Source organism: Pseudophryne corroboree, chromosome 3, assembly GCF_028390025.1.
Source record: "Pseudophryne corroboree isolate aPseCor3 chromosome 3, aPseCor3.hap2, whole genome shotgun sequence".
Lineage (NCBI taxonomy): Eukaryota > Metazoa > Chordata > Amphibia > Anura > Myobatrachidae > Pseudophryne > Pseudophryne corroboree.
In genome coordinates, this window is record NC_086446.1 from 636,344,775 (window position 1) to 636,372,006 (window position 27,232).

At 44.1% G+C, this 27,232-nt stretch overlaps 1 protein-coding gene across 2 annotated transcripts in view; it reads right to left on the minus strand.

Annotated features, from left to right (window-relative positions):
* The window catches only part of PCDH15 (protocadherin related 15), a 2,278,876-nt gene that overhangs the window by 660,836 nt on the left and 1,590,808 nt on the right, over positions 1 to 27,232 (minus strand). For both annotated transcript variants that reach the window (XM_063961739.1, XM_063961738.1), the window contains exon 19: positions 25,803 to 25,931. In XM_063961739.1, coding sequence (XP_063817809.1) covers positions 25,803 to 25,931 — 129 coding nt within the window. The remainder of the gene's footprint in view (positions 1 to 25,802; positions 25,932 to 27,232) is intronic.

The following is a 27,232-nucleotide window of genomic DNA, read 5'->3' on the forward strand; positions in this document are numbered from 1 at the left end:
AATAAGCAAACAGTATAGATAGATACATAGGATAAATGCAATACAACAACTCAAACAAAGGCAAAATAAGGAGGAAGAAGAGGATAGGGTGACTCACTATGGTTGGATTAAGCAGCAATGCTTTAGTAAGAATTTGTTGAGGGTGCACATCACCTTTAACTTCTTGTAATGAGATGTATTAATTGACATTTATATATTTGTTTTATTAATATGAGTTGTCTTTCTCCACATTAATGAGACTGACTTTGCTAATAACTTTGTCTTACAAAAGAAAGAAAAAAAATCACCATAAATTAATCTTGCAAATATATGTAAATGATATTCATTTGGAAAAGAAAGTCTTTTGCTTTGGAGCTATGTATCTTAATAATTACTGTGGCAGATAAATGGAGATTTCTGAAATTTCCAAAAATGAAAATCATTTTGTGCAATCTGCCAAATTATTATGTAATGCAAATTACCTTAAATTACAAGACAATAAATCCATCAAGTTGTTTGCAAACATTAAATATAAATAACATATTTGCAGTTTGAAGATAACTTTCTAATCCAATTTTTGCACAGAAACTGCAATAATTATTCTATTCTTCTACATACTTTGAAGTCACACTATTTTGACATAGCTCATTTTATTTTACATCCCCTTTTATAAATTTATGTTCTTAATAAAAATGTCACCTTGATACACGTTCTCATAGAACTGTTTTGGCATTGAAAAGACTTGACCCAGTTTGCTGCGGAACAATAGATGATTCACATATAAAAGTCTTTCTTTACAATTAGTACAACATCTTGCATAAACTGTGATATATAAAAAAATGTTCTCAGTTACGGTTTTTAATGTTTGTTTGACACTATTAGAACAGAGACAATGAGTCTCATAGGACTGAATGATAAACTTTTCATAAAAAGTTTAATATTTTTGAAAGTTACTTGCCATGTGTATAGAGAAAGTTGGGTGATGCGATTAGGGTGCTTAGTGTCAAATATTTGATTGCCTTGTTGGTTTAAGCAAGCTTTGCTTCATTGGTTTATTTACACTCGTATAATGCAAACTTCTATCACTTTCCCCTGCATGATCAAGTGTATACAAAGATTTCTTTATTTTTATATTACATGACATTGATCTTCTGATCTCCTGTGATGTCCTGTCCTTTTATGCTAATATATACTGTAGTTAACAAAATATATAGTAGAATAACAGAAGGCTAAAAAAAAAGTTGGTTATTAAAACCTGAGGCCTGGTCATTTATCAGCAACAATAGGTTGTGGAGTAGTAGTTACATTTCAAACCTGAATGTTTAGTTGAGAACCAGTAATGTATTGTGGGTAGTAACAATGTAGAGGTTAATTAAAGAAGATGCTGGTTGACTGAGACCTCGTTTGCACCCTGTTATGTCTGTTGATTTGTGTGTGCTGTGTGTGGTTAGTTTGTGTAGTGCTAAGGGGTATATTCAATAGCTGTCGGAAGCTGCCATCTTGTCGGAAAGACGGCAGCTTCAGACAGTTTTAGGTCGGAAGGGGTTCCGACTTATTCATTACGGCCCCATTTTTTCCGACAAGCCGGGAAACCTGACTTGTCGGAATGCTGTCGAAAAGCAAGCTGATCGGCGACTTCAGCTGCTGATCAGCGTGCATTGTCGGAGGCAGGGCAAAACCCGACAGGCTTTAGCACTGTTTCTGACAATCTCAATACGACTTTAAAAAAAGTTGAATTGAGATGAGGGAGCTGAGAGAAGGAGACGGGGGGGGGGGGGGGGGGCTGCGGGTAGAGCAGGAACCCATCGGCAGCGTCCACCCAGCTCCGGAAAGCGAGGTCCCACTTGCTGAAGCCAGGTGGATGCTGCCGTGAGCCTCCAGTTACGCTGCTGCAACTGCTGCTCACCCTGTCTTCTCCTCTCCTTCCCCCCTCTCCTCATCTCTTCTACTCCATCGCCTCCTCCACTGCTCTCCCCGCTGCTACCCCCATCGCGGCAGACATCCCCCCCTTCCCACGGCAGCCGCTGACAGCTCACCCCTGGCGCCGCTGACAGCTCCCCACCGGTGCTGCTGACAGCTCCCCCCGCTGCCGCTGTCAGCGCACCCGGAAGCCGCTGACAGTAGCAGCAGGACAGGACACCGGGAATGGCCAAATCCGACAGTCGGATTTGGACGCTCTTTGAATAGGGGTTGTTGGGTTCATTCCGACAACTGCATGTTGGAATGGACCCGACTCTTATTGAATATACCCCTAAGCATGGCAAAATAAGGCCAACTGCAAAAAAGTTGAGACATTGACGGGGAATTTTGGTGAATGAGTCTAGAGATACACCCATGGTGGAAATTTTTGGATGTCACCTGTAATTTTAGAACAAACTATTGTGCAGCGGTTGAGTGTATGATCACCTTTTGTTTCATGATAGTTAAGCAATCTCTTGATGCTGACATAATATGTCTGTGCATGCTTGGGGCTCTAGCAGTTATTTCCATTTAGTTTAACCACTTTCATGGGGTTTGGTCACATCAGATGTGACAACAACAGGCTGGTCTTTCCCTAACATGGTAAAATATGATGGGACCAGTCAGTAATGCCCACTTTGCAGTTACTGGAAGATAATCTCTCAGCTGCTGCCACTGTCAGAGGGAACTCCCGACCCCTCTGCTTCCTTGTTGCGTCCCCCAGTGTCTACTATACAGCCGATCACTGCTAATAGGGCAACACCCCTCATCCTGCAGTTGCTAATCTCTGCTAATGTAAAAAATGCAGCCCTCACCTTCTCCATGTATATCCCATGGTTGCTCCTGTGTAAAAATGTAAAGTCTCAATAGTCCAATCATCAATAGACCAATATATTGGTTACCAATGTTCTGGAAATTTTTTTTATATTTTTTGAAGTGTAACACAAAAATATTTGGATATAAAATAGTGTACATTATTTTTTAAATAGATGTTGTTAACCTAATACAATTATAAAAAAACTGATGGTGCGATCAACTAATCTCTGCCTATGGGGGAGTGTATTTTAGCATAGCAGGGATGTGATCGCTTGTGCAGCCCTGCTATGCTAAAAAAGTTTCACACAAAACAAGACTAGCCCTAGACCTACTTACCCTGTGCAACGGATCCAGCGATGCAGGTCCCGACTTTGACGTCAGACATCCACCCTCCGTTCGCCTGGACATGCCTGCATTTTTCTTAACACTCCCCGAAAACGTCTGGAAATGGCCAGGTGACGCCCCAACATACCTTCCTTCTATCAATGTTCTTGCGGTCGCCGCTGTGAGCGCTTTCCTCACTGTGCACGTCATTGCCCAGCGAGCAACGATGCACGTGCACATGTGCTATTTTGACCCGTTCACACAGCAGCGAAGGACCGCTGCATGCGAATGGGTCGGAATGACCCCCTTACTGTATATATACTGTATACAGATTTAGCCAGCCTCATTGTGACTGTGACTTTTCGCACCTGAGACTAGATTGCCATGGGGTGTGCACTTGTCTATGGTCACATGCAGACATTCGCACCTACTGCCCATAGACTTTAAATTGCAGGTTTGAATAATCACAGCTGAATGCACCTAGTTGCTGTTGCAATACAGTATGTGCACATGCATCACTGCAACAATGAGGCTGGCTACATCTGTAGTTAGTTAAGTTGAGTAAAAGCAAAGTATACCAGGCTTACAGTATGTTTTGATCCATTGAAAACTAAGGGGGCAGTTCAGAGTTGATCGTAGATGTGCTAAATTTAGCACATCTACAATCATTTACTCTGACATGTGGGGGGACGCCCAGCACAGGGCTAGTCCTCCCCGCTTGTCAGGCCCTGCCCCTCCCCACACAGGTAGAAAAGCATCCCACGGTGGTGATGCTTTTATACCTGGCAAATAGCTCCCTACCTGTGCAGCTCCTGCATGCTGGCAGGGAGCTACCCACCATATTCCGGGTTGCAGTGGCTGCATGTGACATCACACGGTCCGGAAGTGCCTCCGTTGTCTGGGCCGTTCCTCTCCAATAGCGTTCTAACACCATTGGCACACCCCCTCCCGCCTCTGCCTGTCAATCAGGCAGAGGCAATCGCAGCCAGTGAGATGCTGATATCATCTCACTGGGCTCCCGGGGTGTGCATGCACTCACGTGTGCACTCCACAAATTAATTCAGACTGTGATTGCTGCCACTGCAGTGATCCAGTCTGAATTACCTCCTAAGTGCTAGCTGGCATAGGCAAAACTAGACATTTGGTAATGGGTCGTCCCAGTGCAATTTTTGTAGAAAATAAGTTCAGGAACACCTGAAGGTGGGCAGCAGTGGGTGGAGCTGTTTGTAATGTGGGAGGAGCTACAGTGGAAGAGTCATCCATTGGAAACAAAGAATGTGTGGGTGCTGTAGGAGTGCACCCCAAAAAGGGTGTGTGGCCTCACAAAAGACTACCTTATAGCCCAGTATTGCAACCTGCGTGCACAAACATTGGACACCACAGGAAAAAAAACACCCTGATTAACGCCCCTTACATTATTTGTAATTTTTCCTCCTTTTAGTAATGCCCCTTACACAGTATACCACACACCGTAATGCCCATTACACTTTATACCACACTGTAATTCCCATTGCACATTATGCCATAAAACATAATGCCCATTGCACATTATGCCACACACCATAATGTTCATAATTACACATTATGCCAGACACTGTAATGGCCTTGACACAATTTTATGTCACACACACAATAATGCCCCTTACAAATTATGACACACAGTAAGTCTTCTAATTATTTTTCAATTACCTGCTCATTGTCAAGGGTCTCATGCTCATTGCCAAGGGTTTCATGCTCTGGGTTCCATGCTCATTGCCAGGGATTTCCTGCTCATTAACAGGGGTCTCCTGCTCATTGCCAGGTGTTTCATGCTCATGTGTTTGAGTCAGGGGTTTAAAGCTTGTGGCAAGGGTTTCATGCTCATTGCTAGGGGTTTCCAGGTCGTTGCCAGGGGTCTCATGCTCAGGTCAGGGATATCATGCTCATTGCCAGGGGTTTCAAACAACATAGGGGACCCCATATACTACAGACAGCATTGGTGACTATATACTACAACGAGGATAGTAACAGCTTCTCCTCAGGCTCTTATGGCTGGTGCAGTATGGCGGCAGCCTGCACCTTGCAGGAGGACATCGCAGGAGTGGGGGGAGGGTGGGACTGGGGAGGACAGCAGCAGCTTCTCCTCAGACTCTGACCGACAGAGGCGGACTTAGGTGGCTGATGTAATATGGCCGTAGCCTGCTACCTGCAAGAAGACAGTATGGGAGAGAGGACAGCGCGGGAGAACAACCAATAGCTTTTCCTTAGGCTCTGATGGCCGCTGTAGTAATGGCCATACGCCACAGGAGGACAGCGCAGGAGGGAGGGCAGGACTCGGGAGAACAGCAGCAGCTTCTCTGTTCATTATAGCTAGCCCAGCTGTTGTTTCCATGTGGATCTGTCCCAGGCCAGGGTATGCCTTATTATATGTGCCGGAATGTGGGGACAACAGGCTGGCAGTTGCTCCCTGCTACTACAGCAGCGCCCTGCACTGACACTGCCTGACAGTATGGTGCCACTTACCCTACAGTGGGCACTATCAAGCACATCACCTCACAGCGGGCACCAGCAGTACAGCACCCCACAGCTGCACCAGCAGCACATCACCCCACAGCGGGTATCAGCAGCACATCATCCCACCTCACAGCAGGCACCAGTAGGACATGCCCGGCCGCAGTACAGTGACACACAGTACACAGCTCAAACACAGTAACTCTCTGTGCAGAGGGACCTAGAGTATACACCTAATGTGTTACATTTCTGGTCTCTCAGTCCCTGCTATCACAATCTGTCTACCTCTGCTGAACATGGCACACATGGGCTACATACAGTACCCACAACACGCAGTGCTGCTCAGCAGCCTCCCAGTGTACACATTGTACTAAGCGCATGTTCAACTGTCAGCACAGTGCATGGGCATGAGGGGGGCACTCTTACCTACACCATATCATCAGACACCAGCCGAGAGCCCTTCATCTCCTCCACTAATGAGGGGTCCTCTCTCCTGGGCAGCTGCCCCCTATTCCCAACAACAGGTTTCAGCTGCGTGAAGACAGTTTCTTCCAAACATCCCAGCCTGGCACTCATAGTCAGCACCGTAGTGGCATAGTGGCCATGTCTCTGTACCCAGCTCTAGACTTTGCCCCAATGGCCATGCCTGGTGAGGAAGAGAGGGTGATGGCTAAAGCAGCACAGCCAGGCAAAAGCACAGGATCATGCAGCAGAGTACGGATGCTACCAAAGGCGGGCTTGGGTGGCCGGGGTAGTATGTGCGCACTGCTGCAACCTACGATCTGCAGGAGGACAGAGGCACTGGCAGTGGGTGGGAGTAAAGCAGGCTGTTTTAAGCAGCTTCACATCTGCTGTGGCATACAGGTGGGCTTTGACGGGCGCAAGTGCGGCCCTCACGCTGCACACATACAATATGCAAGAGGACACTAATTAAATTAATAAATACAGTAGGTGTTTCAGACTAATGGGTTGTCCAGTGTACCTCGGACCACCCCTCAGTTTTGCCTATGCTAGCTGGTCACTCCAAAGCCTGCCCAAGCCTGAACTCAGCTTTAAGTGCCAGCTGAGGGTGTCTGACAACTCTAAAACTGATATATATATATATATATATATATATATAGAAAATTGGGGTATGCAGGCACTCACCAGTAAATTCCAACAGGTATTTATTAATAACTCACAGAGACAAACAGACGGTGTGTCAACGTTTCGGTCATCATGTGACCTTCTTCAGGACATCATACAAGGACATCAGGAGGACAACTGTCCAGTGCAACACCATTCACCATATGTCACACAGGCTTCCCTTAAATAGCAGAGGCAGGCCCAAGCCACTCCCAACCAGTAATTGCCACAGGAAGTGCCTCAAAAGGCACTAATTTATGCACATAAGCAACTATCCTAACAAGGACCTATACCCTATATGGGCGATTATGCTATAGTGTGAGTCATCTCTTAATAATACTAAATAGAACATCCCAAATGACTTAAAAACAGACAAAACACGGCCGCAACCGGAAGTGCCATGCGTTCCACAGACTGTGGAACGCATCCCGACCAGAACCGGAAGTGACGTAATACACGTCAAAAAGCTCATTGTCATGTTACTAACCAAGTAGGAGGCAGTACATGCTCCACAAACTACACTCCGCCCACTTGGTAGATGCATCACCATAGTAACCAACCACTGTATATATATGGGAGCAATAAATACTAGCTCATTTTGTCACAAAAATATAAACAATAAATGTAAACATTAATCTAGCTGGGCAATTACTGCTAAAGTGCCACTTCCGGTTCCGGTCGGGATGCATTCCACAGCCTATGGGCCTTTGTGGAGCACCCCATCGTTGATCTTATTAAGTCTGGAGTGTGGACTTTACTGTATTTGTATATATATATATATATATATATATATATATAAATAAATGATTATATCCATGCAGCAATGCAACTTTCTATGTCAACCAGATTTGCAAGACACACCTTTACACAACTCTAAACTCATGTGAACTGGCTGTTCACACTATGGCATTACTGTCGGTCACAACAGTATACATGCATAGTTAGAAAGAAAACCTGTAAACATTTATCATGTTCCTCTATATGCATTTGGTGTAGTACATGATTATGAAAACCTATGGAAGCAAAGGATGGGATGTAATGAAGTCCGAGTTCAGTGGCCATGCGGGATGTCACCCGTACTTGTAGATTTTTTTTAAAGGATCAATGATGTACAAGGCGTGGTTTAGCCTTGTACATGATTTCCCCTTTAAAAAAGTCAGAGTTTGGCCGGCAACCTGCATCACCGTGGAACCCGGACTTCATTACATCCCTGTCAATGAGTGTTTCTCACAGCATATGTCCCATATTTTCCTCAGCTTTTAGATACTTTACTGTTACATTCTGCTGCTACTACATTTAGATGCCTTAAAATTCACAATGATGTCTCCAAAGAAAATTAATTTACGTGCTCCACTGCTAATACTAGTAGACATTGCTAAATGTTTACAACCTAATTCCCTGAAATCTTTTTTATTGGACCATCCGTAGCTCTTACCTGATATTAATTATGAACTTCCCAGTCTCTATCAAAAATCAATTGGTAACATTTTGGATATCATTCCTTATGTACAATAATATTAATCTAATCACCTATGAGGTCCTTTGAAAATGATCTATTATACCAGCACTTGTCTGCCCTTTACTACTCTCTTGTTTTGATTTACACTGGAGCAGCCATTCTCCTGATGTAGGAAAAAGAGGGGTGAAATCCTTAATGGCGCTTCTAGTGAAACGATTGCTGCCTTCTGGATCCAACGGTGGACTTATCCCAGATAGTCCAAAAAATGAAACAGAAGGAGTAGTGGTGGTGTGGACTAGATAGCGCTATCGCTCAAGCAGTGAGACAGTACAGCTAAGTATTTGTTTTAGCACTCTCACATTTACCATCACTGCTTGAGCGATAGCGCCATCTAGTCCACACCACCACTACTCCTTCCCATTCTCCTGATGTAGTCTGCTCCAAAAATTCTATTGCTGAGGTCTGATCAACTCACGGTGTCACTATCCATTCCAGCTGCTTCATCACCTGCTGCTTGCATTTTAAATAAAGATCATGGGGTATATTCAATTGAAGTCGGATCCATTCCGACATTCATTTGTTGAAATGGATCCGACCTGGGCTATTCAATGCAATCTCAATTTGACTTTAAAAAAAATCGATTAGAGATGTTGGGGGGGGGAGATGGGGGAGAGCTGCGGGCAGATGAGGGAGAGCTGTGGGAAGAATGGAGAGAGCAGCACTACAGCAGCGGCTATAACAGCGTAGCCGTAGAATGTGTCACAGCCGCCACTCACGGCAGCATCCACCCAGCTCCAGCAAGCGACTTCTCACTTGCTGGAGCCGGGTGGACGCTGCTGTGAGTGGTGTCTGTGACGTCCTCCGGCTATGCTGCCCGCTGATGTAGCGTTGCTCTCCCCCGTCTGCCCGTGGCTCTCCCCTGTCTCTGCCCCATCTCCTTGTCTCCCCCATCTCTGCTCCCGCATCACAGCTTTCACTCACGGCAGCGTCTACCTGGCTCCAGCAAGCGAAGTCTCGCTTGCTGGAACCGGGTGGATGCTGCTGTGAGCGACGGCTGTGACATCCTCCGGCGCTGCTCTCCCCCGTCTCTGCTCCCGCATCTCAATTTGACTTTTTTTAAAGTCAAATTGAGATGGTCGAAAAGAGAGCCAAAACGTTTTGATACAAACACATGGATCGGCAGCTATTCCGCTGATCCCCGTGCTTTTCGACAAGTCGAGTTCCTCGACTGGTCAAATAATTTCGGGTTAGATTGAATAGGTCGGAACCCCTTCTGACCTAAAAAAGTCGAAAACTATCGTCTTTTTGACAGACGGCAGCTTTCGACTTCAATTGAATATGCCCCATGCCTTGAACACTGAAAAAAAATTGGAGGAATTCTTTTTACTCAAGCAGTCCACATAGATCTCTCCGGCAGTGGTGTGGGAAGCTCACAAAGCCATGATCCCTGGTTATTTTATCTTGTTAGCCAAAACACAGAAACTTAAATACTGTTAAACTGTCACTAATCAGGAGACTTAATTTGAGAAACTCACCCTTAGGCATCAGCGCCAACGTAAATGCTTGATTTCTAACTTACTTTCTCTAAAAGGTCAACTCAATCAAATTCTATTTGCCAAGGCAGCATAGACATATTACACTGGTTGCAGCATTGTTACTTTGTTAAGGGTGACAAGGTGGACTCCCTCTTGACCTCCGGGTTACAATCCCACAGACAGGGAAACAAACTGTGCTTAAGGATTCCCAATACAAACTGACATATTGAATGATCTGACTTAAAGCTCATTGTTGCAGAGAATTCTATCAAAATCTCTACGACCTTCCCTTCAGCTCCTATAGCCCTTTCTTAGTCCATACATTAAATTAATTCCTTTGTAATTCTCTCTCCAGCTTATTTTAACAGCTAAAGGGTTTTGGGGAGCTCTACAATTTAAAAGTGAATGCTTTTAGAATGGAGGTCTTGTATATTTACTGATTCTCTCTGATCAGTGTAAGTGCAAAACTTAAAATTTAATGGGAACAGACAGTCTTAAATACCTAGGGCTGTACCTCACTAAATGATACTCCCAACATTATAAGGCAAATTACTTTGGGCTTTCTCACATCATATTGCCGGGGGTCTCCAAAATTGTTCATCCCATTTTATCTCATGGACTGGTCGAACTAATGTTTTTAAAATGAGAATCTTTCCTCGTCTACTTTGTGTTTTTCAAATGCTCCCTGCTAATATCCCTTTAGCTTCCCTCTTATCCCTAAAACATAAATTAACTTGTTTTCCATAGGTTGGGAAGTACCTAGAGTTAGGATAAGGATGGTACATAAACCAACAAGGGAGAGAGGTCTCGGTGACCCATTTTATAATTTTATTTTTATGTAGCTCATTTCACACAAGGGGGTATATTTACTAAGATTTGTGTTTCTGCCAAATTGGTGGGAGTTTAAACTCAAATTTTATCGGACGTATTTTTCTGCAACTTTTTTAAATCATTTTCGGGAATTTACTAAGCTGCCGAGATTTTGTTTTTCATATTTCCCGATGTCGATGTTATTCGTATTGTCAGGCAGTGTTTTACGGGAGTGATTAGTAAAACACTGCCGGATATAACACAATGAAGCCCGGCCGGATCAGTGAGATCCGTGCAGGGCTTCATTGTGTACAGTATGAAAAGAGTTAAAACAGTTAAAAGTGTAAAACAAAAATGCGTGGGGTCCCCTCTCCTAAGCATAACCAGCCTCGGGCTCTTTGAGCCGGCCCTGGTTGTTTAAACACCGGGGGGAAATTGCCTGGGCTCCCCCCCGTATTTAGACAACCAGCACCAGGCTATTTAGACAACCAGCACCAGGCGGGCCCTGGTTCCAAAAATATGGGGGACAAAAGACGTAGGGGTCCCCTGTATTTTTAAAACCAGCACAGGGCTCCACTAGCCGAGAAGATAATTCCACAGCCGGGGGATACTTTTGTACTGGTCCCTGCAGCCGTGGCATTACACCCCCAACTAGTCACCCCTGGCTGGGGTACTCTGGATTCTTCATGGAGAAGGGGACGTGATTGGTTGGCGACGGGATGTAGGTAAGTATGTATGAGTGTGTAAGTGTGTTTTAATAAATTTGTACTATTGCGGTGTGTGTGTCTTGTTTTTATTTGGGTATTTCTTTTGTTGTAGAACTACAGGTACCAGCGGGCCCATTATTTCCCTGCATGCTGGTACTTGTGGTTCTCCAAGTACCAGCAAGCGGGGGAGGCTTGCTGGGACTTGTAGTTCTACAACAAAAGACAATATTCCTTTTTTAAACACAAAAAGGCTATCAGTCCCCCATCCACCACCCAGGGATGGGTGGACAGCCTTGGGCTTCACCCCTGGCCCTTCGGTGCCCGGAGAGGGGGGACCCCTTGATTTAAGGGGTCCCCGCTCCTCCAGGGTACCCCAGCCATGGGTGACTAGTTGGGGGGGATAATGCCACGGCCACAGGGACCAGTATAAAAGTGTCCCCCAGCTGTGGCTTTATCTTCTCGGCTAGTGGAGCCCGGTGCTGGTTTTTAAAATACAGGCGACTCCTACGTCTTTTGTCCCCCGTATTTTTGGAACCAGGGCTGGCCTAAGAGCCTGGTGCTGGTTGTCTAAATACGAGTGGCCCCAGTCAATTTTTCCCCGGTATTTAAACAACCAGGGCCAGCTCAAAGAGCCTGAGGCTGGTTATGCTTAGGAGGGGGGACCTCACGCATTTAAAAAAAAAACTATTTCAGACCCCTTACCACAGATAAGCATGCACGGATCTCACTGATCCGTGCATGACTATCTGTACACGCCAGCAAAAAGCAGGTCTATTTGAAAGCTCCTATTTTTTACGAAGTCTATGCTTTCCCGGCAGTGTTTGGCTATTATCAGCGGTGATTGAGAATACAAATTTGTAGTAAATTACAGAGTTGTATAAAATAACAGCCATGTTTGACCAATGGTCTATTCATTTGTATTTGTGAACTCTGCCGTGAAAAACAATACAAATAGCCCCAACACTGCTGAGATTTCTGTTTAGTAAATTCCCGTGATCACACTTAGAAGAAAAATAGAAACTCAAATTAAATCGGGACCTTAGTAAATATACCCCGTGGTGTGCTTTGGCATTCAGACCTTTCTTTCCTTAGATGGGTATAACTCAACATCTGAATTGCTACTATCTGTTTGTTTACCAGTAAACCATGGATCCCTCGTTCACATAGGAAAACTTTTATGTGAGATTTCCAAACCATAATCTTTATGGATGCGATTTGGGAATCGGATAGGACTACCAAAGCTATTGCTCTCATGTCTTCTCTCTTATTAACTAATTACATATGTGTCCATTTACACCGTGGCTGTGATGCATATGCATTGCAGCTCACAAGTCGCATCATAGTGCGGCATAGACTTCAAAGGGAGCTGGAGTGCGCATGCACTCGCTTCCCATTGCTAATATGGGAGCTGGCAGTGATGCATCCCAGTAATACACATATGTATTATTGGGAAACAAATACAAAATAGGCAGGATAGTTCAGAGCTGGCCCTAACAGATTTTGGCTGGTGTCTCCTAGCAGATAATTCCGCTGGCAAGCTTACAGTGAGGGAATTAAAGGGGAGCCAGGTAAGGGCAGGGCTGGGCCGGCCTGAGCTTAATTTTTTGGTATACTTGATAGGATAAACTTTTTAAAAGGGCAACACACACACAGCATAAAGGGATGTGGTCTCACAAGGAAAGGGGCGTGACCACATAATAGTACAGGGAGATTTTGGGTGACTGGGAAGGCAGGAGTGATGAGGAGATAGTGGGTGACTGGGGGGGAGGCAATGTAGGTAGTGCCAGTTGAAGGAGTACCGGTAGAACGGGGCTCTGGGTATTTTACTCGCAGGCCCTGCACTGTTATAGAGGCAGAATTAGGCAGTAGGTGGCTGTGCTGGTGGCCTCTGCTCCCAATATAACAACTAATGCACAGTTATCTCATCACCCCCACATAAACTTTGCTTACATACAGTAATATCATCCCCCACAGGTGAAGAGCTAGTGAAAGAGCAGGTGAGAGGCACACTGGGGGGAAGGGGGAAGAGCTATGGAGAGAGCAGGTGAGAAGCACATGGGGGGAGTTCTTGGGAGAAAGCAATTGAGAGGCACATGGGGGAGAGATAGGAAGAGAGCCGATGAGAGGCACACGGGGAGGGAGAAAGCAGTGTAGAGGCACACAGGGAGAGCTTTGGAGAGAGAAGGTGAGAGGCATGTGGGGAGAGAGATAGGGAAAGAGCAGGTGAGAGGCACACAGGGGAGAGCTAGGGATAGCACAAGAGAGGGGCATACGGGGGGCTAGGGTTAGAGCAGGTGAGGGGCACGCAGGGGGAGGGCTAGGGTTAGAGCATCTGAGGGGCATGTGAGGGGAGGGATAGGGTTAGAGCAGATGAGGGACACACGTGGGAGGGCCAGGGAGGGAGCAGGTGAGAGGCACATGGGGAGAGCTAGGGTTAGAGCAGGTGAGGGGCATGCAGGGAGAGGGCTAGGGTTAGAGTAGGTGAGGGGCACACGTGTGAGGGCTAAGGAGAGAGCAGGTGAGAGGCACATGGGGAGAGCTAGAGAGAGCACAAGAGAGGGGCATATGAGGGGGCTAGGGTTAGAGCAGGTGAGGGGCACGCAGGGGGAGGGCTAGGGTTAGAGCAGGTGAGGGGCATGTGTGGGGAGGGCTAGGGTTAGAGCAAATGAGGGACACATGTGGGAGGGCTAGGGAGAAAGCAGATAAGAGGCATGCAGAGGGAGGGCTAGGGAGAGAGCAGGTGAGCAGCATACAGGGGAGAGCTGGGAGAGAGCAGGTGAGAGGAACGTGGCGGGGCTAGGGAGAGAGCAGGTGAGAGACACTCAGGGGGAGGGCTAGGGAGAGAGCAGGTGAGAGGGAAGCGGGGGAAGTCTAGGGAGAGAGCAGGTGAGAGGCACACAGGGGAGAGATAGGGAGAGAGCAGGTGAGAGGCACATGGGGGCAGAGGGAGGTTGTAATATGTTCCTATCTGTCCCTACCTCCGACACCTGGCTTTGAGTGGTGAGTGCAGCACTGACAGTGGCGGGTGCATGGGACCCTGCTCTATTCCTGCTCAAACATGTCTCCTCTACTCGAATGCTGCACAATGACTTCCCCAAGTCAGGCGCCAAATGCTGGTTAAGTCTAAGGATGTCGTGCTGCCTGGTTCTTTTTACACAAAGGAGAGGAGAAGCAATCCATCCCAGGGTACCATTAAAAGCTTGTATCAGAGGAGTAGGGAAGCGGGGGAAGGCTGTAACAAGGCTGTAACAAGGACAGTGAGTGCCGTAATAATATATAGTATCTCTTCACACCGTCATAGGAGGCAATGCCCCCTTTACCCCTACATGCCTTTGTGTGGTTGAATATATGTATTATATGTAGTATTACCTGCATTCCTACTTTTGTTAGTGGTTAAATATTGAGCAATGAAAGGGCAGCCAATGGTGAAGGGGGCGTAGCCTCTTGCGATGGCGTGAACAGCACCTACAGGGCACGATGTAGAGAATGTAGCGGGTGTGGGGGGGACAGTGGATGGGGGAGGGTGTCTGTAGATGCTGCAGGTGGAGGGGCAGATGGGAAAGGGGGTTGGGAGGTGCTGCGGGTGGGGATGGGCAGGGGAGTGGGGTCCGGAGGTGATATGAGTGGGGAAGGGGCGGGAGTGCCTGGGGTGGGGGAAGAGCAGGTGCGGTGGTGTGTCGGATGGCCGAGGGGTTCATTAGATGCTGCGGGTGGGGAAGGGGTGGGGGAAGGGGGCCCCCAGATGGGGGAGGGCGTCTGTAGATGCTACGGGTGGATGGGGTGGATGGGGGTACGCGGATGGGTGAGGGGGTCGGGAGGTGCTGCAGGCAGCAGAGGAGGTGTGAGGGCAGCAGATAAGGGAGGGGGTCTGGAGGTGATGTGGGTGGGGGAGGGCAGGAGCAAGGTTGTTGGGGATGGGGAGGGGTTCCAAAGGCGCTGCAGGTGGGGAAGAGCCTGGTTGTGGGGGTTGGGTAAAGCATGGCTACAGCCGGAGAAACATACTGCTCTACATACAGTATAGTAGAAATTGTTGCTTTAGACCATGCTATATGGGTATTGGACTTCTCATAAAACAGTGGGCCCTACAGACTGACCCTCAAGCATCTGAGGAGATAGCCATGACACATGAATGGTACCTGACCCTAGAGAAACTGAATAAATCCACCTAAGCGTTACCACCAGTACCTAAGCCCAGGACCAGGGTCCCAGTTGTTAAACAATCCAACCTGCCTCCACCTCTGTGTTTTGACTGTGGTGAGCCAGGATATATATGCCAAAACTAACCAAAACAGAGTGAGCCAATGGATTGCAGTGCAGGAAAAATCACTCATCCTGTTATTAGCATTTTGGCTGGAAGTATTTCCTTGGCAGAAACTACCCTGTTTCATCTGATGGTGCAGGTGGAAGGATGGGAGCCCATGGCCATAGGTGATACTGGCAGTGAATTATCCCTTATCTCTGCTAACCTGGTTCCTCCTTTGGCTGATCATGTGTTATCCCCTGTAAAAGTGCTATGTATCCATTGGGATATAGAAGAATGCCCACGGGTGCACCGGCCAGTGGTGATAAAATGACAATCCTTAAAAATGGCAGCCAACAAACCACCTTACCCATCGATTTTAAGGCAGGACTTCTGCTGTTACAAGAGGTGGTTACATGGTATAACAGAGATGGGCAAATAGAGGCTGAAAACCACCAGGGAAGCAAATCTACAAGTTGCCAAAATTCTATGACTATAAAACCCTCTTTGGCAGGTGAGCAGCTGGAAGAAAACGAGTCTGAGAGCCCTTGGTCTCCAATCTATGAGTGTGTCCTGACAGGACTTTGGGCCGGGACCTACAGAATGACAGTAACTTGATAAATGCAATTGAAAATGTTGTGGAGGTAAATGGTAAAGTAGGTACTACTTTGCCACCAGACGCTGTGTTATATTTTATGTTGAAAAATTATTTATTTATTGTACAGAGTAACCTATGTGCATGGTAAGTGAGTAGACCAGCTGCTAGTTCACTGGAAAAATTAGTAAATGGTATTGAGGGTGGCTCACATGCATTTATGTAGTGGCTATTTGGGGGTGATGGGGGGGGGGGGGGGGAAACTCTCCAGCACAACTTTTTGAGAATTTCACTACCTTTCTCTCCTCCCATTCTCTGCTTGAATCATTTAAATCTGACTTCCATCCTCTCTGCTCCATTGAAACTGCCCTCAAGAAAGTCTACAATAACCTACTTGCTGACAAATCCATGGGCTACTACTCTAAACGTATCCTTGTTGACCTCTCTGCTGCTTTTGACAAAATGGACCAGCCTCCTCCTCCTGCAAGCCCTTCACTCCCTTGGTCTGCAAGATATTGCCCTCAAATGGCTGTCCTCCTACCTTCTCTGTCTCCTATCATGATTCCACCTCCCACACCCACTTTACATTATCAGTAGGTGTCCCCAAAGGTTCTGCTCATGACCTCTCCTTTTTTCTATCTATATGTCCTCTTTAAATAAGCTCATTAACTCTTTTGACTTAAAATTTAAGGAGATATGTAATAGGGTCCGAGATGACAGCTAATTTTGTGTGCGTTTTTTAAAGCACCAACCATTTACAAGACTTGGGGCCGTGTGAGATGCAGGTTGAACCTGGACTTTTTTTAAAGGGTCAAAGCCTTGCACATGATTGCCCCTTTAAAAAAAATAACTGAGTTCGGCCAGCATCCCGCATGGCCGCTGAACTCGGGCGGCATTACATCCGGACCATAGTTTTGCCTTGTAAATGATGCTGCTTTAAAAGAAAAACCTTATATATTAGTCAGCATCCTACACCTCTGGCAATGTCAGACCCTATTAAATATGCCCCATCATCTCCATGCCAATGATACTCAAACATACTTTTCGTCCATGAACCTCTCCCACTCTTTTCTCACTCATATCTCCAAATTTATCTCTGCTACTTCTTTCTGGATGTCCCAGTACAATCTTAAACTCAAAATATCTTAGACTTAGCTGATCATCTGTCCACACTACCACATAACCTCACCTTCCACAATTTCATAATCTACCGATGACACATCTATCTTCTCTACCCTCCAAGTACACTGAATATCACTGACTCCTACCTCTCCTTCAAACCACACATTAAGTACCTCTTGCAGTCATGTTGTTTTCATCTTAAAGATATTTCCAGGATCAGACCCTTTCTTACCCTGGATGCCAAGACACTCACCCACTCATTTGTCATCTCCAGATTGGACTACCACCTCTATTTACTCCAATCTATCTTCAATGCTGCTTCCTGGCTCATCTTCCTCTCCAAACATACTGTGTCTACCTCCCCTCTCTTACAAGCCCTACACTGGCTCCCCTTCTCCTTCAAAATCCAATTCAAGCCTCTTCACACTCATTTTTTAAAGACCTCACAATTCCTCTCCCATTTACATCTATGACCTTATCTTTTTTTACACTCTTGCGCACCCTCCTTGCTCCACAAATGCATGCCTCCTCTCCTGTCTACTGATTACTTCCTCTCACTCCTACCTCTAACATTTTTCTTGTGTTGCACCTTATCTCTAGAATTCTCTACCTCTCCCCATCAGACTGTCCACCTCACAACAACTTTTTCAAGAGCACATGCATGGGGGAGGTAAAGGGGGTAATGTTTCAAAAATTCTTGCTCGGGTGCTAGTAGGCCTGGAGCAAGCCCTGGATATTGGGACAGTCTAACTGATATGAGATGCAGTCTTATGGCTGTGAGGGAAAGCAGTGGTGTACCTGCTCTTGCCTGGTGGTAATTAGAATGAAACATTACACACATGAGAGGTTAACTTACTTATTGAACCACCATTGTGTATTATATATATATATATATATATATATATATATACACACACACACACACACTATATAAACACACTAGCCAAAATAATATGGAACGTGGAAACAGAGCCTGCCTTAGGCATATGCAAACTAGGCATACGCCTAGGGCTTTGGAATGCCTAGGGGCACAAGAAGCTTCTGCTGATTAAAATAATATGTGGCATGCCTATATTTTGTGTATTCATTCATTTCGTATGTAGCTGTATCTGCATACGAAATTAAATGTTACAGTGTATTCCTGGAAATCACTGTAACATAGCATTTGGTATGCAGATACAGCCAAAGTCGCACATGGAATATATGCATGCCATATATAATTTTAATTAGCAGAAGCTCCTTGTGAATCCTAGTCACATAGCAATGCAAATAATTTGCATTTTCTGCAAAAAAAGGCACCTGATATTAGCAGAGCTGGCCGGGAGCTGCCAGCTGATTCATGCCAGGCATCTCCAGCTGCATGGCGTATTGAGGCAAAATGTATGAGGACACATCTGTTTTCAAGCAGAGTCACAGTGTTAGCAGTCATGTGAGTGCTGTGTATGGGTGGGTTTGTTGTGCAATAGTGTTCGGCATATGTGTAAGGACCATTATGTGTATCATGTGTATAAATGCATTAATAATATGCAGCATTTGTGTAAGGGGCACTATGTGTGTCATTATCTGTATAAGGGCATTATTAATATGTGGCATATATGTATGGTGAATTATGTGTGTCATTAAGTGAATAAGGGCATTAATAATGTGCAGTATATGTGTAAGGGCCATTATGGGTATAAGGGGATTAATAAAGGTTGGCATAATGTGTAAGGCGCATTATGTTTATAAGGACATTAATACATGTGTGTCATATGTGTGAAAGGCATTACTGTGTGCTATATGTATAAAGGCATTATGTGTATAAGGTGCTCTACTGTGTGGCATAACGTACAGAAAGGGCACTACTGTGTGATCTAATGTGAATAAAGAGCATCATAGGGTGATGTAATGTGAGTAAGGAGAAATTCAGTGTGATGTAATGTGAATAAGGGGCATTACTGTGAGTAGTAATATATATATAAGGTAAAGTGGTGCTACTGTGTGATGTAACGTGAATTAGGGACACTATCGCATGATATAATATTAATAAAGTTGCACTGTTGTGTGGCATAATATGAATTTGGGGTACTGTTGTGTGGCCATACCCCTTCCCAGCAAGAACATGCCCCTTTTTGGGTTACGCACCAAATGTGTGCACTGTTGATAATTAAAATATAGGGGGTAGAAGCACCAAAATGAGGACTGTGATGGGTAATGGTGCTGGGAAAGGGGTGCAGGGTCAGTGGCAGAACTAGCGGCAGTGCTAGGGGGCATCAGCCAAAATCTTGCCTAGGGCATCATATTGGTTATTTCCTTCTCTGCATGGAAAGACAAGTGCCATAAGTTAACATGCATGTTAATGGTGAAACTAAAACTACTGGATGATCATTATGAATGTCTGAGGTATTGATACAATATGGATTTGTTGAGATATTGTTTCATTTTCAGGTGGAACCATGAGTGTCAAAAGGGAGCCATTGACTTTGGTCGAGAGCATTGCCATAGCCTGGAGGAGGTGGTGGCAGTTGTTGGTGTTCCCTCGAACACAGTGATTAGTATCCATCTAAAGTGGGAGAAGAATGCAATCTCAGCAGCGGAACTGTGGGCGAAAGTCAATAATGACAAATACCTGACCACAGGCATTTAGGACATCCAGCAACCACCTATAGGCTCCAAATGCATCAGGAACTGCTCCAACAGTACAATGCCAGACCCAGCTAAACAGTCCCAAAGTCCCAGATCTAGCAAATTGGAGGGCCAGGTGAGATGTGGCATGCCAGTCTGGTGCTCTCCAACCCAATCCAATATTTTTTTGCCACTGTTCCGCTGCTAAGATTCTTGGTGTCCATGCTTCTTCCACTGTAGATGGTTACCACTCTCTGTTTTCGAGGGCACAACAAGAAACGCCGCCCACTTCCAGGCTATGGCTATGCTCTCGACCAAAGTCAATGGATCCCTTTTGCCACTCAGTTACGTCACGTGTACGACCCATGGTTCCACCTAAAAAAGTATCAATGTTTCAACAAATTTGCATTGTATCAATACCTCCGACACTCACAATGATCATCCAATAGTTTTAATGTCGCCATCTATACGCATGTCCACGTCCCGCATCATTGAACTTATACCACTTGTCTTTCCACATTCCACATTAGTTTTTGTACAGTGTGTGTGTGTGTGTTTATATTTATATATATATATATGTTTGGCAGTGCTGGCAACACTGCCACAGTATATGACACAACTATATTGCTATAGCTACTGCTAAAATGTTCACTTGCAGTTGCCATTTTAGATAATGCCAGGAGTGGAAATTACGTTAATTGTGATTATTTACATGTCATGCATTGTTACACCCTACTCTTAGTGAATACCATATATACTGAATCAGTATAGCTCCAAATAATTGTGACATAAATTATCTGCTAATCATATTACATACCACACTAATGTATCTTGTTACATAAGGGAAGCAGAATTTGATAATTTTTTCAAAATTATGACTTAAAATCTACTTAATATATAATTTATTTCCAATATATAATCTATATTAAATTATTCAAACACTATTACCAACCAAACCTCATGTCACTGTGATTTTTTTGTAGCCCGAGGTCTGTATATTTCCATTCTCTATGAAATTGTGGTAATAGAAGCTAAAATGTATTTTCAAAGATTTCTAAGAGTCCCGGTTTCATACAGACAGAATTAAATTTGTAATACTGCAAATAATTTATTTTTGGCCTACTGAAACTTTAATGTTTAATTTAATTTGAATGTGTCCTGTTACTGTTATATTTAATTCCAATGATACAGAACTAGCAATCCAATGAAATAATTGTCTGAAAGTATCACAATAATGTTCTGACCACTTGAGCTTCAAAAACAATGGACTTGAACAATATATTTTTAGCAATTTAATAGTAAGTTTTGTTTTAAAATTAGTTGCATATATTTATAGTACATAAATCAACTACAGTATGTGTTCTTTGTTTTATAGGGGTAAGTAAACATAATATATTATAATTATTTTCATAAATCTATTTGACAATTATTAATTTAAAATATCCTAGTGGATACCAGCATCAAATGAGCATTTCCGATCTACATTTTTAAAGGGTTGTACAAAATACTGTACATATTATTTTTGTTTTAAAAAATTTTTTATTGGGATTGTGGTTTTGACCAAGATCTCTCACAAAGGATTAATTGACTTTGTAACACAATAGTTGTGGCTCCTAGAAGTAGCTCCACTATGCAATAAGTAGACAATATGACCGCGTGAGAAAGGAAGACAAGTCAATATACAGGTCATATCTGGGGCAGACAGTAATGGTTCAGAATGGGCAATTTATGATGGGGTCACTGTATCAAGCAAACAACCAGGCAAGCTTGTCAGCAGCAGTATGATAGACAGAATGATTCTTAATCACAATATACGGCAACACAAGCTACTGCTCATGCACCAACAGCCATAGACTGGGTGAGTTTATATCTATCTTTAAGAAGAAATAATTGCTATCTTATTCTGCCATAAACTGGACAACAAAATAAAATGCTTTTTAAAACTAATTAAATACATCATTGAGATAAATTACTACTTGATTTTTTTTTACACTTTTTTTTTGAAGGAAGTGGAGCTGAACACATACAGTATGTCTGTGATTCCAGTCCACTGCATATGCAGCAAAGCCATTTCATATATACTCATAGAGACAGGCTGGCTACAGTATATGGTAAGTTCAGCCTTACCCCTGGCAGCCAGATTTACCAGAAAGCTGAGTATCACTATAAGCCCCAGCAAACATTTTGCTGTAAATTGCATCAATAACTGATTTTATAACCACATGTTAATAAATAGGGGCTGATTCCTAGGTGGACACTGTAGCGCAGCCTCTACATCTTTGTACGCACTGGCTGCTTTAAAATATGCAACAGTCACTGTTAAAAGACGCAGCATCAGATCTTCTGTGTGACCACTGGACATATGAGTAATCCTCAGATTAAACACGGCGTCCAATGGAATCACGCTGCTGGAACCATAGAAGCACAACTTGTTTCAGCATACCTAGATAATAGGCCAACAAGCCCCAATCACTTGGAACACTGCTTGTTGCTGCCCCCAAACTCCAGTAGCATGTCATCATGCTGTGGATTTTGGGGCACTGCGAGTTACATCGCAGGAACAGATCTGCACATGTGCAGTGCAGCGTCTGAGCATTCACAGATCAGAAAAAATAATCAAACCATAAAATCTCAGCATCCACCTTCGAATTAGCTCTATAGATCTTTAAGTACCGACCAAGAGCTAGATGTCCTATAACTGCATGCTGTAATCTTTTCCATGCTCATTGCCTCTCATCATAGCAGACACATATTCTACCAGTACTTGGCTTACACAGAATGATCATTATATAAATTCCATACAATGTCACGTTTAATGGCCCCCATTCATAAGCGACATATTGATGCAATTTCCAGAATCCCGCTGGTCAGGATGGGGAATCTGGAATAATATTCACGTATATAAATCTTGATTTGCCGATCCTATGAGGGGATTGTTAAAATAAATAATTTCCCTGATTCCCTGACGGATCATCGATCAGTGGATCCAATTGTCTTTTCCAGTCGGGTCGTGAAATCAGGGAAACGGTACTCATTTGTATGGGGTCCTTATGTTGAACATGAAAAACATTGCAAATAAAAAAAGACATTCAGTTAAACTAAAAAGTGTATTGTATGATTTTTACATACTAGATCGTGATAGGTCCCCTTAAATTGTGCTAAAAATGTTGATATTTTGCTGTGAAAGAAAAGTTTGCTTATTCTGTTTTTCAAACCAAATAAAAGAAAATAAAGCACTCCTGGGTTTCATGAAAATCAATAAAAAAAAGTTCTAAAAAGCAATAACATCTGAATATATTCACTCTCTGTCACTACTTTTGAAATGACAGAGATAGTTTAATATTTTTGCTTGCAAAGACCACGATTGCATATATATCAGTTAGTAATGAAACGCTTCTTGCCCTCACCTATATCAGAATCATGCATCATAGTACCTCTGAATGTCATACTGTATGTGAGGTGTTCAGACTGTGATCACACTACTGCAGGGGAGTGTAAGGAGAGAAAAACAGCCCCTAGCTGCTATTTATTCCCAAATAACTGCTACATTCTACAGTGACAGGCTTTGGATTTCTATTCTCTCAACAATTAATGTATTCAACAGACTACATAGAAAACCTTTTACAACCACCAATCTCTCAGAGTCTGCATCACTTTCTACATAGTGTATAGTTACTGCCCCTGACCTTTTGCGTTATAGATACAGTAAGTGACTTTAAGCTGCCTCATGCATGTAAAGTATATGATCTGAAAAAAGGAGTGATAAGGTTCTGGACTGTACAAATGTATAGTTAACATAAAAATCATTTGTTAGGTACTGCATATACTGTATGGTCAAATAATAACTAAATAAATTACTGTTCATCATACATTTACTAATAAATATATTAAAGGCAATAGCTATTTCCTATATTTATAACAACAAAGGAAATAACCGCGACACTCGGAGTCTTAACTTCAGAACGTGTATTGCAAACAATCACATCAAGCTTCCAACGTTTCGGGGCTTACCCGCCCCTTTGTCACGGTGAACAACAAGAAAAGCAAACTGTACCTTCCTAAATATCCAGAGAAGCCCGCCAAGGTGCTCAGCGCCGCCCGGTGTCTGGTATCTCCGTTCCTGACGGAGATACAGGACACAAGGCAGCACTGAGCACCTCGGCGGGCTTCTCTGGGTATTTAGGTAGGTACAGTTTGCTTTTCTTGCTGTTCACCGTGACAAAGGGGCGGGTAAGCCCCGAAACGTTGGAAGCTTGATGTGATTGTTTGCAATACACGTTCTGAAGTTAAGACTCCGAGTGCCATGGTTATTTCCTGTGTTGTTGTACCTCATCTATTCCTGAGGGCACCGTAGCACATTGGACAAGCTGAGGGAGTGCCGCTCTAGGAAAGAGTTGTTGTATGTAAATATATATATATATAATTTTTTATTTTTTTAGGTGAGTGGGGGAGAGAGGGTAGTTTTATATTCCAATCTATATGGTAATGGATAATTACTAGTTATTATGGAAATACACATATTACTATAAAAAAAGAAGTATAGAAGGGAAAAGAGCAAAAGGTAGCGGGACAGAGTGAGAGAGATAGTAGCAGAATGAGAGAGAGGGTAAAAATGGAGCAAGAGAGGAGGGAAGATACAGAGAAGGAGCAGGGCCGGTTCTAGACCTTGTGGCGCCCAGGGACAAAGTTTCCTTTGCCCCCCACCCCCCAACAGGTAAAAAAGGGTTTGTGCATGCCGTAGGAGTGCAGCAAAAATATATGCGTGGCTTCATAGGGAAGGGGCGTGGTCACAGTTATGCCCCCTGTAGCTGTGCCCCCAGTAGATTTGCCCCTGTAGTTTTGCCCCCTGTTGCTGTGCCTTTGGTAGTTGTGCCCCTTTAGTTTTGCCCCCTGTTGCTGTGCCTTTGGTAGTTGTGCCCCTGTAGTTTTGCCCCATGTTGCTGTGCCCACAGTAGTTGTGCCCCTGTAGTTTTGCCCCTGTTGCTGTGCCCTCAGTAATTGTGCCATGTAGTTTTGCCTCCTGTTGCTGTGCCCTCAGTAGTTGTGCCCCTGTAGTTTTGCCCCTGTTGATGTGCCCTCAGTAGTTGTGCCCCTGTTTTGTGCCCTCAGTAGATGTGCCCCTGTAGTTTTGCCCTATTGCTGTGCCCTCAGTAGTTGTGCCCCTGTAGTTTTGCCCCCTTTGCTGTGCCCTCAATAGTTGTTCCCCCTGTTGCTGTTCCCTCAGTAGTTATGCCCCTGTTGATGTGCCCTCAGTAGATCTGCCCCCTGTTGCTGTGCCCCTAGTAGCGGTGCTTAAAAAAAATACTCACCAGCCCCGCTCCTGCTTCCCGACTCACCAGCCCCGCTCCTGCCCCCTGTTGCTGTTCCCTCAGTAGTTATGCCCCTGTTGATGTGCCCTGCAGTAGATATGCCCCCTGTTGCTGTGCCCCTAGTAGCGGTGCTTAAAAAAAATACTCACCAGCCCCGCTCCTGCTTCCTGCCCTAAGGGCAGCGGCGCCCTGGGCAAAAAGCCTGCTTGCCAGTGGCAAGAGCCGCTACTGAGAAGGAGAGAGGTACAGATGAAACTGAAAGAGAGAATGTGAGTGAGAGAGCTGTACGAGTAGGGAGAGAGCGATAGGGGAAGAGAGAGGAGGAGTGAGATAAAGAGAATAGATAAAGAAACTGTGGGCGAGAGATAGAGGAGGAAAGACATCAGTTGGGGGAGTGAGAGAGAGGGAAAAATCTGTAGGGGGAGATTGATTGAGAGAGAGAGGAAGAGGGAGAGAATGAGAGAGAGTGAAAGAGAGAGGGAAAGGAGATAATTACATGATAAATGTAATAGAAGGAGAGAGAGAGAGGAGATCGAAAAATGAGAGAGTAGAGTTCTACATTACTGTGAAACAGCCTTGATCCACTGAAGCATTTGTTGACAAACAAGCACTTAGGTATGTAAGGTTAGTAAAAAAAAAAGAAAAAGAAAAACAACACACAAACCAACAGGATGAAAGCCTAAATTATTGCTCTCAGCAGCACAATAATTACATGATGGTGCACTCACCCTGACTTGACCCACAAAAGCATTCACTTCTTCCTCTTGCACTGAGAGATTTCTAGGCAGGTAAAGATCAAAGACTGGGTCATTGTCATTCACATCCGTCACCAGCACATTAACAGTAGCAGTTGATGTCTACAAGAAAATATATGTTACTCTTAGTGCTTGCAGAACATATTTTATACAGACTAAAATGAACATGCTGAGATGTGCTTGGTTTACATTTCTTTAGTAAAGTGTACATTATTTGTTTTCACATCAGTGCTTAGAGCTTTTCCAGATGCAGACAGCTTAAAAAGCTGTCATACAATCTGTCATTCAAAATACTAAACTAAAGCATTTGATAGACATTGCAAGTCCCAAGTATAGTAGTTGTGGATTTAGTGAAGTAGTCAGACTACATTATTAATATTTCTCCTAGAGACAGTAATGTCAGAAAACACTTGACTGTAAAGAAAGATAAACATAGTTAGATAAGACAGGTATATGCTATATTTATGCGTGAGGCACATATAGTATGTCATATTATTTTACTTCCTAGCCAATGTCACTGTTTACTCAGGCATACTGAAAAATCTGTCATGTTTGTGCACACTGCATAGGAGAAATTAAAAGGCACATACTTTTTTTCAAGTCTGTTTTTTTTTCCTTCTGCTTTACTATTGGAAAAATGGAAATGACTTTGTGGGTGTTTAATCCTTGCTTTAAAGTTTAAACAGACCATTGAAACAGTAGAAATTCTATTCTGGTGAATTTGGACTCAAATTTCACAAACTGACCAAATACCAACTTTAAATACATGATTTGATCAGATTCAGTTGGTAGATTATGATGTGCATCAACCAGTTTTAGTTCCAGGCATATTACGCTAGACAAAAAAAAACAAAAAAACAACACAGGTAGGGGACCTGTTGAAGAGTTATACGCAAATAGGACACACATGTTGCCGCACCGCATACTCAGAAATAAATGTGCATATTCACCTACTGTATATACTGAGCAGAGTCATACGCATCATGCACTTTATTACCCCCCCCCCCCCGCCCAATCTGGCTACTTGGATTGCTACTCTTTAGTGAACACAAGCATATACTGGATAGAGGTGTGTTTAGAGTATTCTTCCATCCAACACTGCAGAGCCAGCAGTTCTACACTACAGCGAAGTGAAAGCTCCTCAGTTGCAAGTGGAGATGCCATTGAAATGCAAACAACACTACATCACCCTGTATTTGCATACTGTCTGTTCCTAGCCATGCGCAGTGTGAATATACACAAGATACGATCCACAAACAGATATATGTTTAACTCTGCAAGTGCAGTTGGTGCCACCAACCAGGTTTCAAGGCCAAGCGAACAGCAGGTTTGTTATTCCTACGGCATCTGTTTCCATCTTGCACACCTGGCTACATAAAAAGGTGCCAGCTGCATGGCACTAC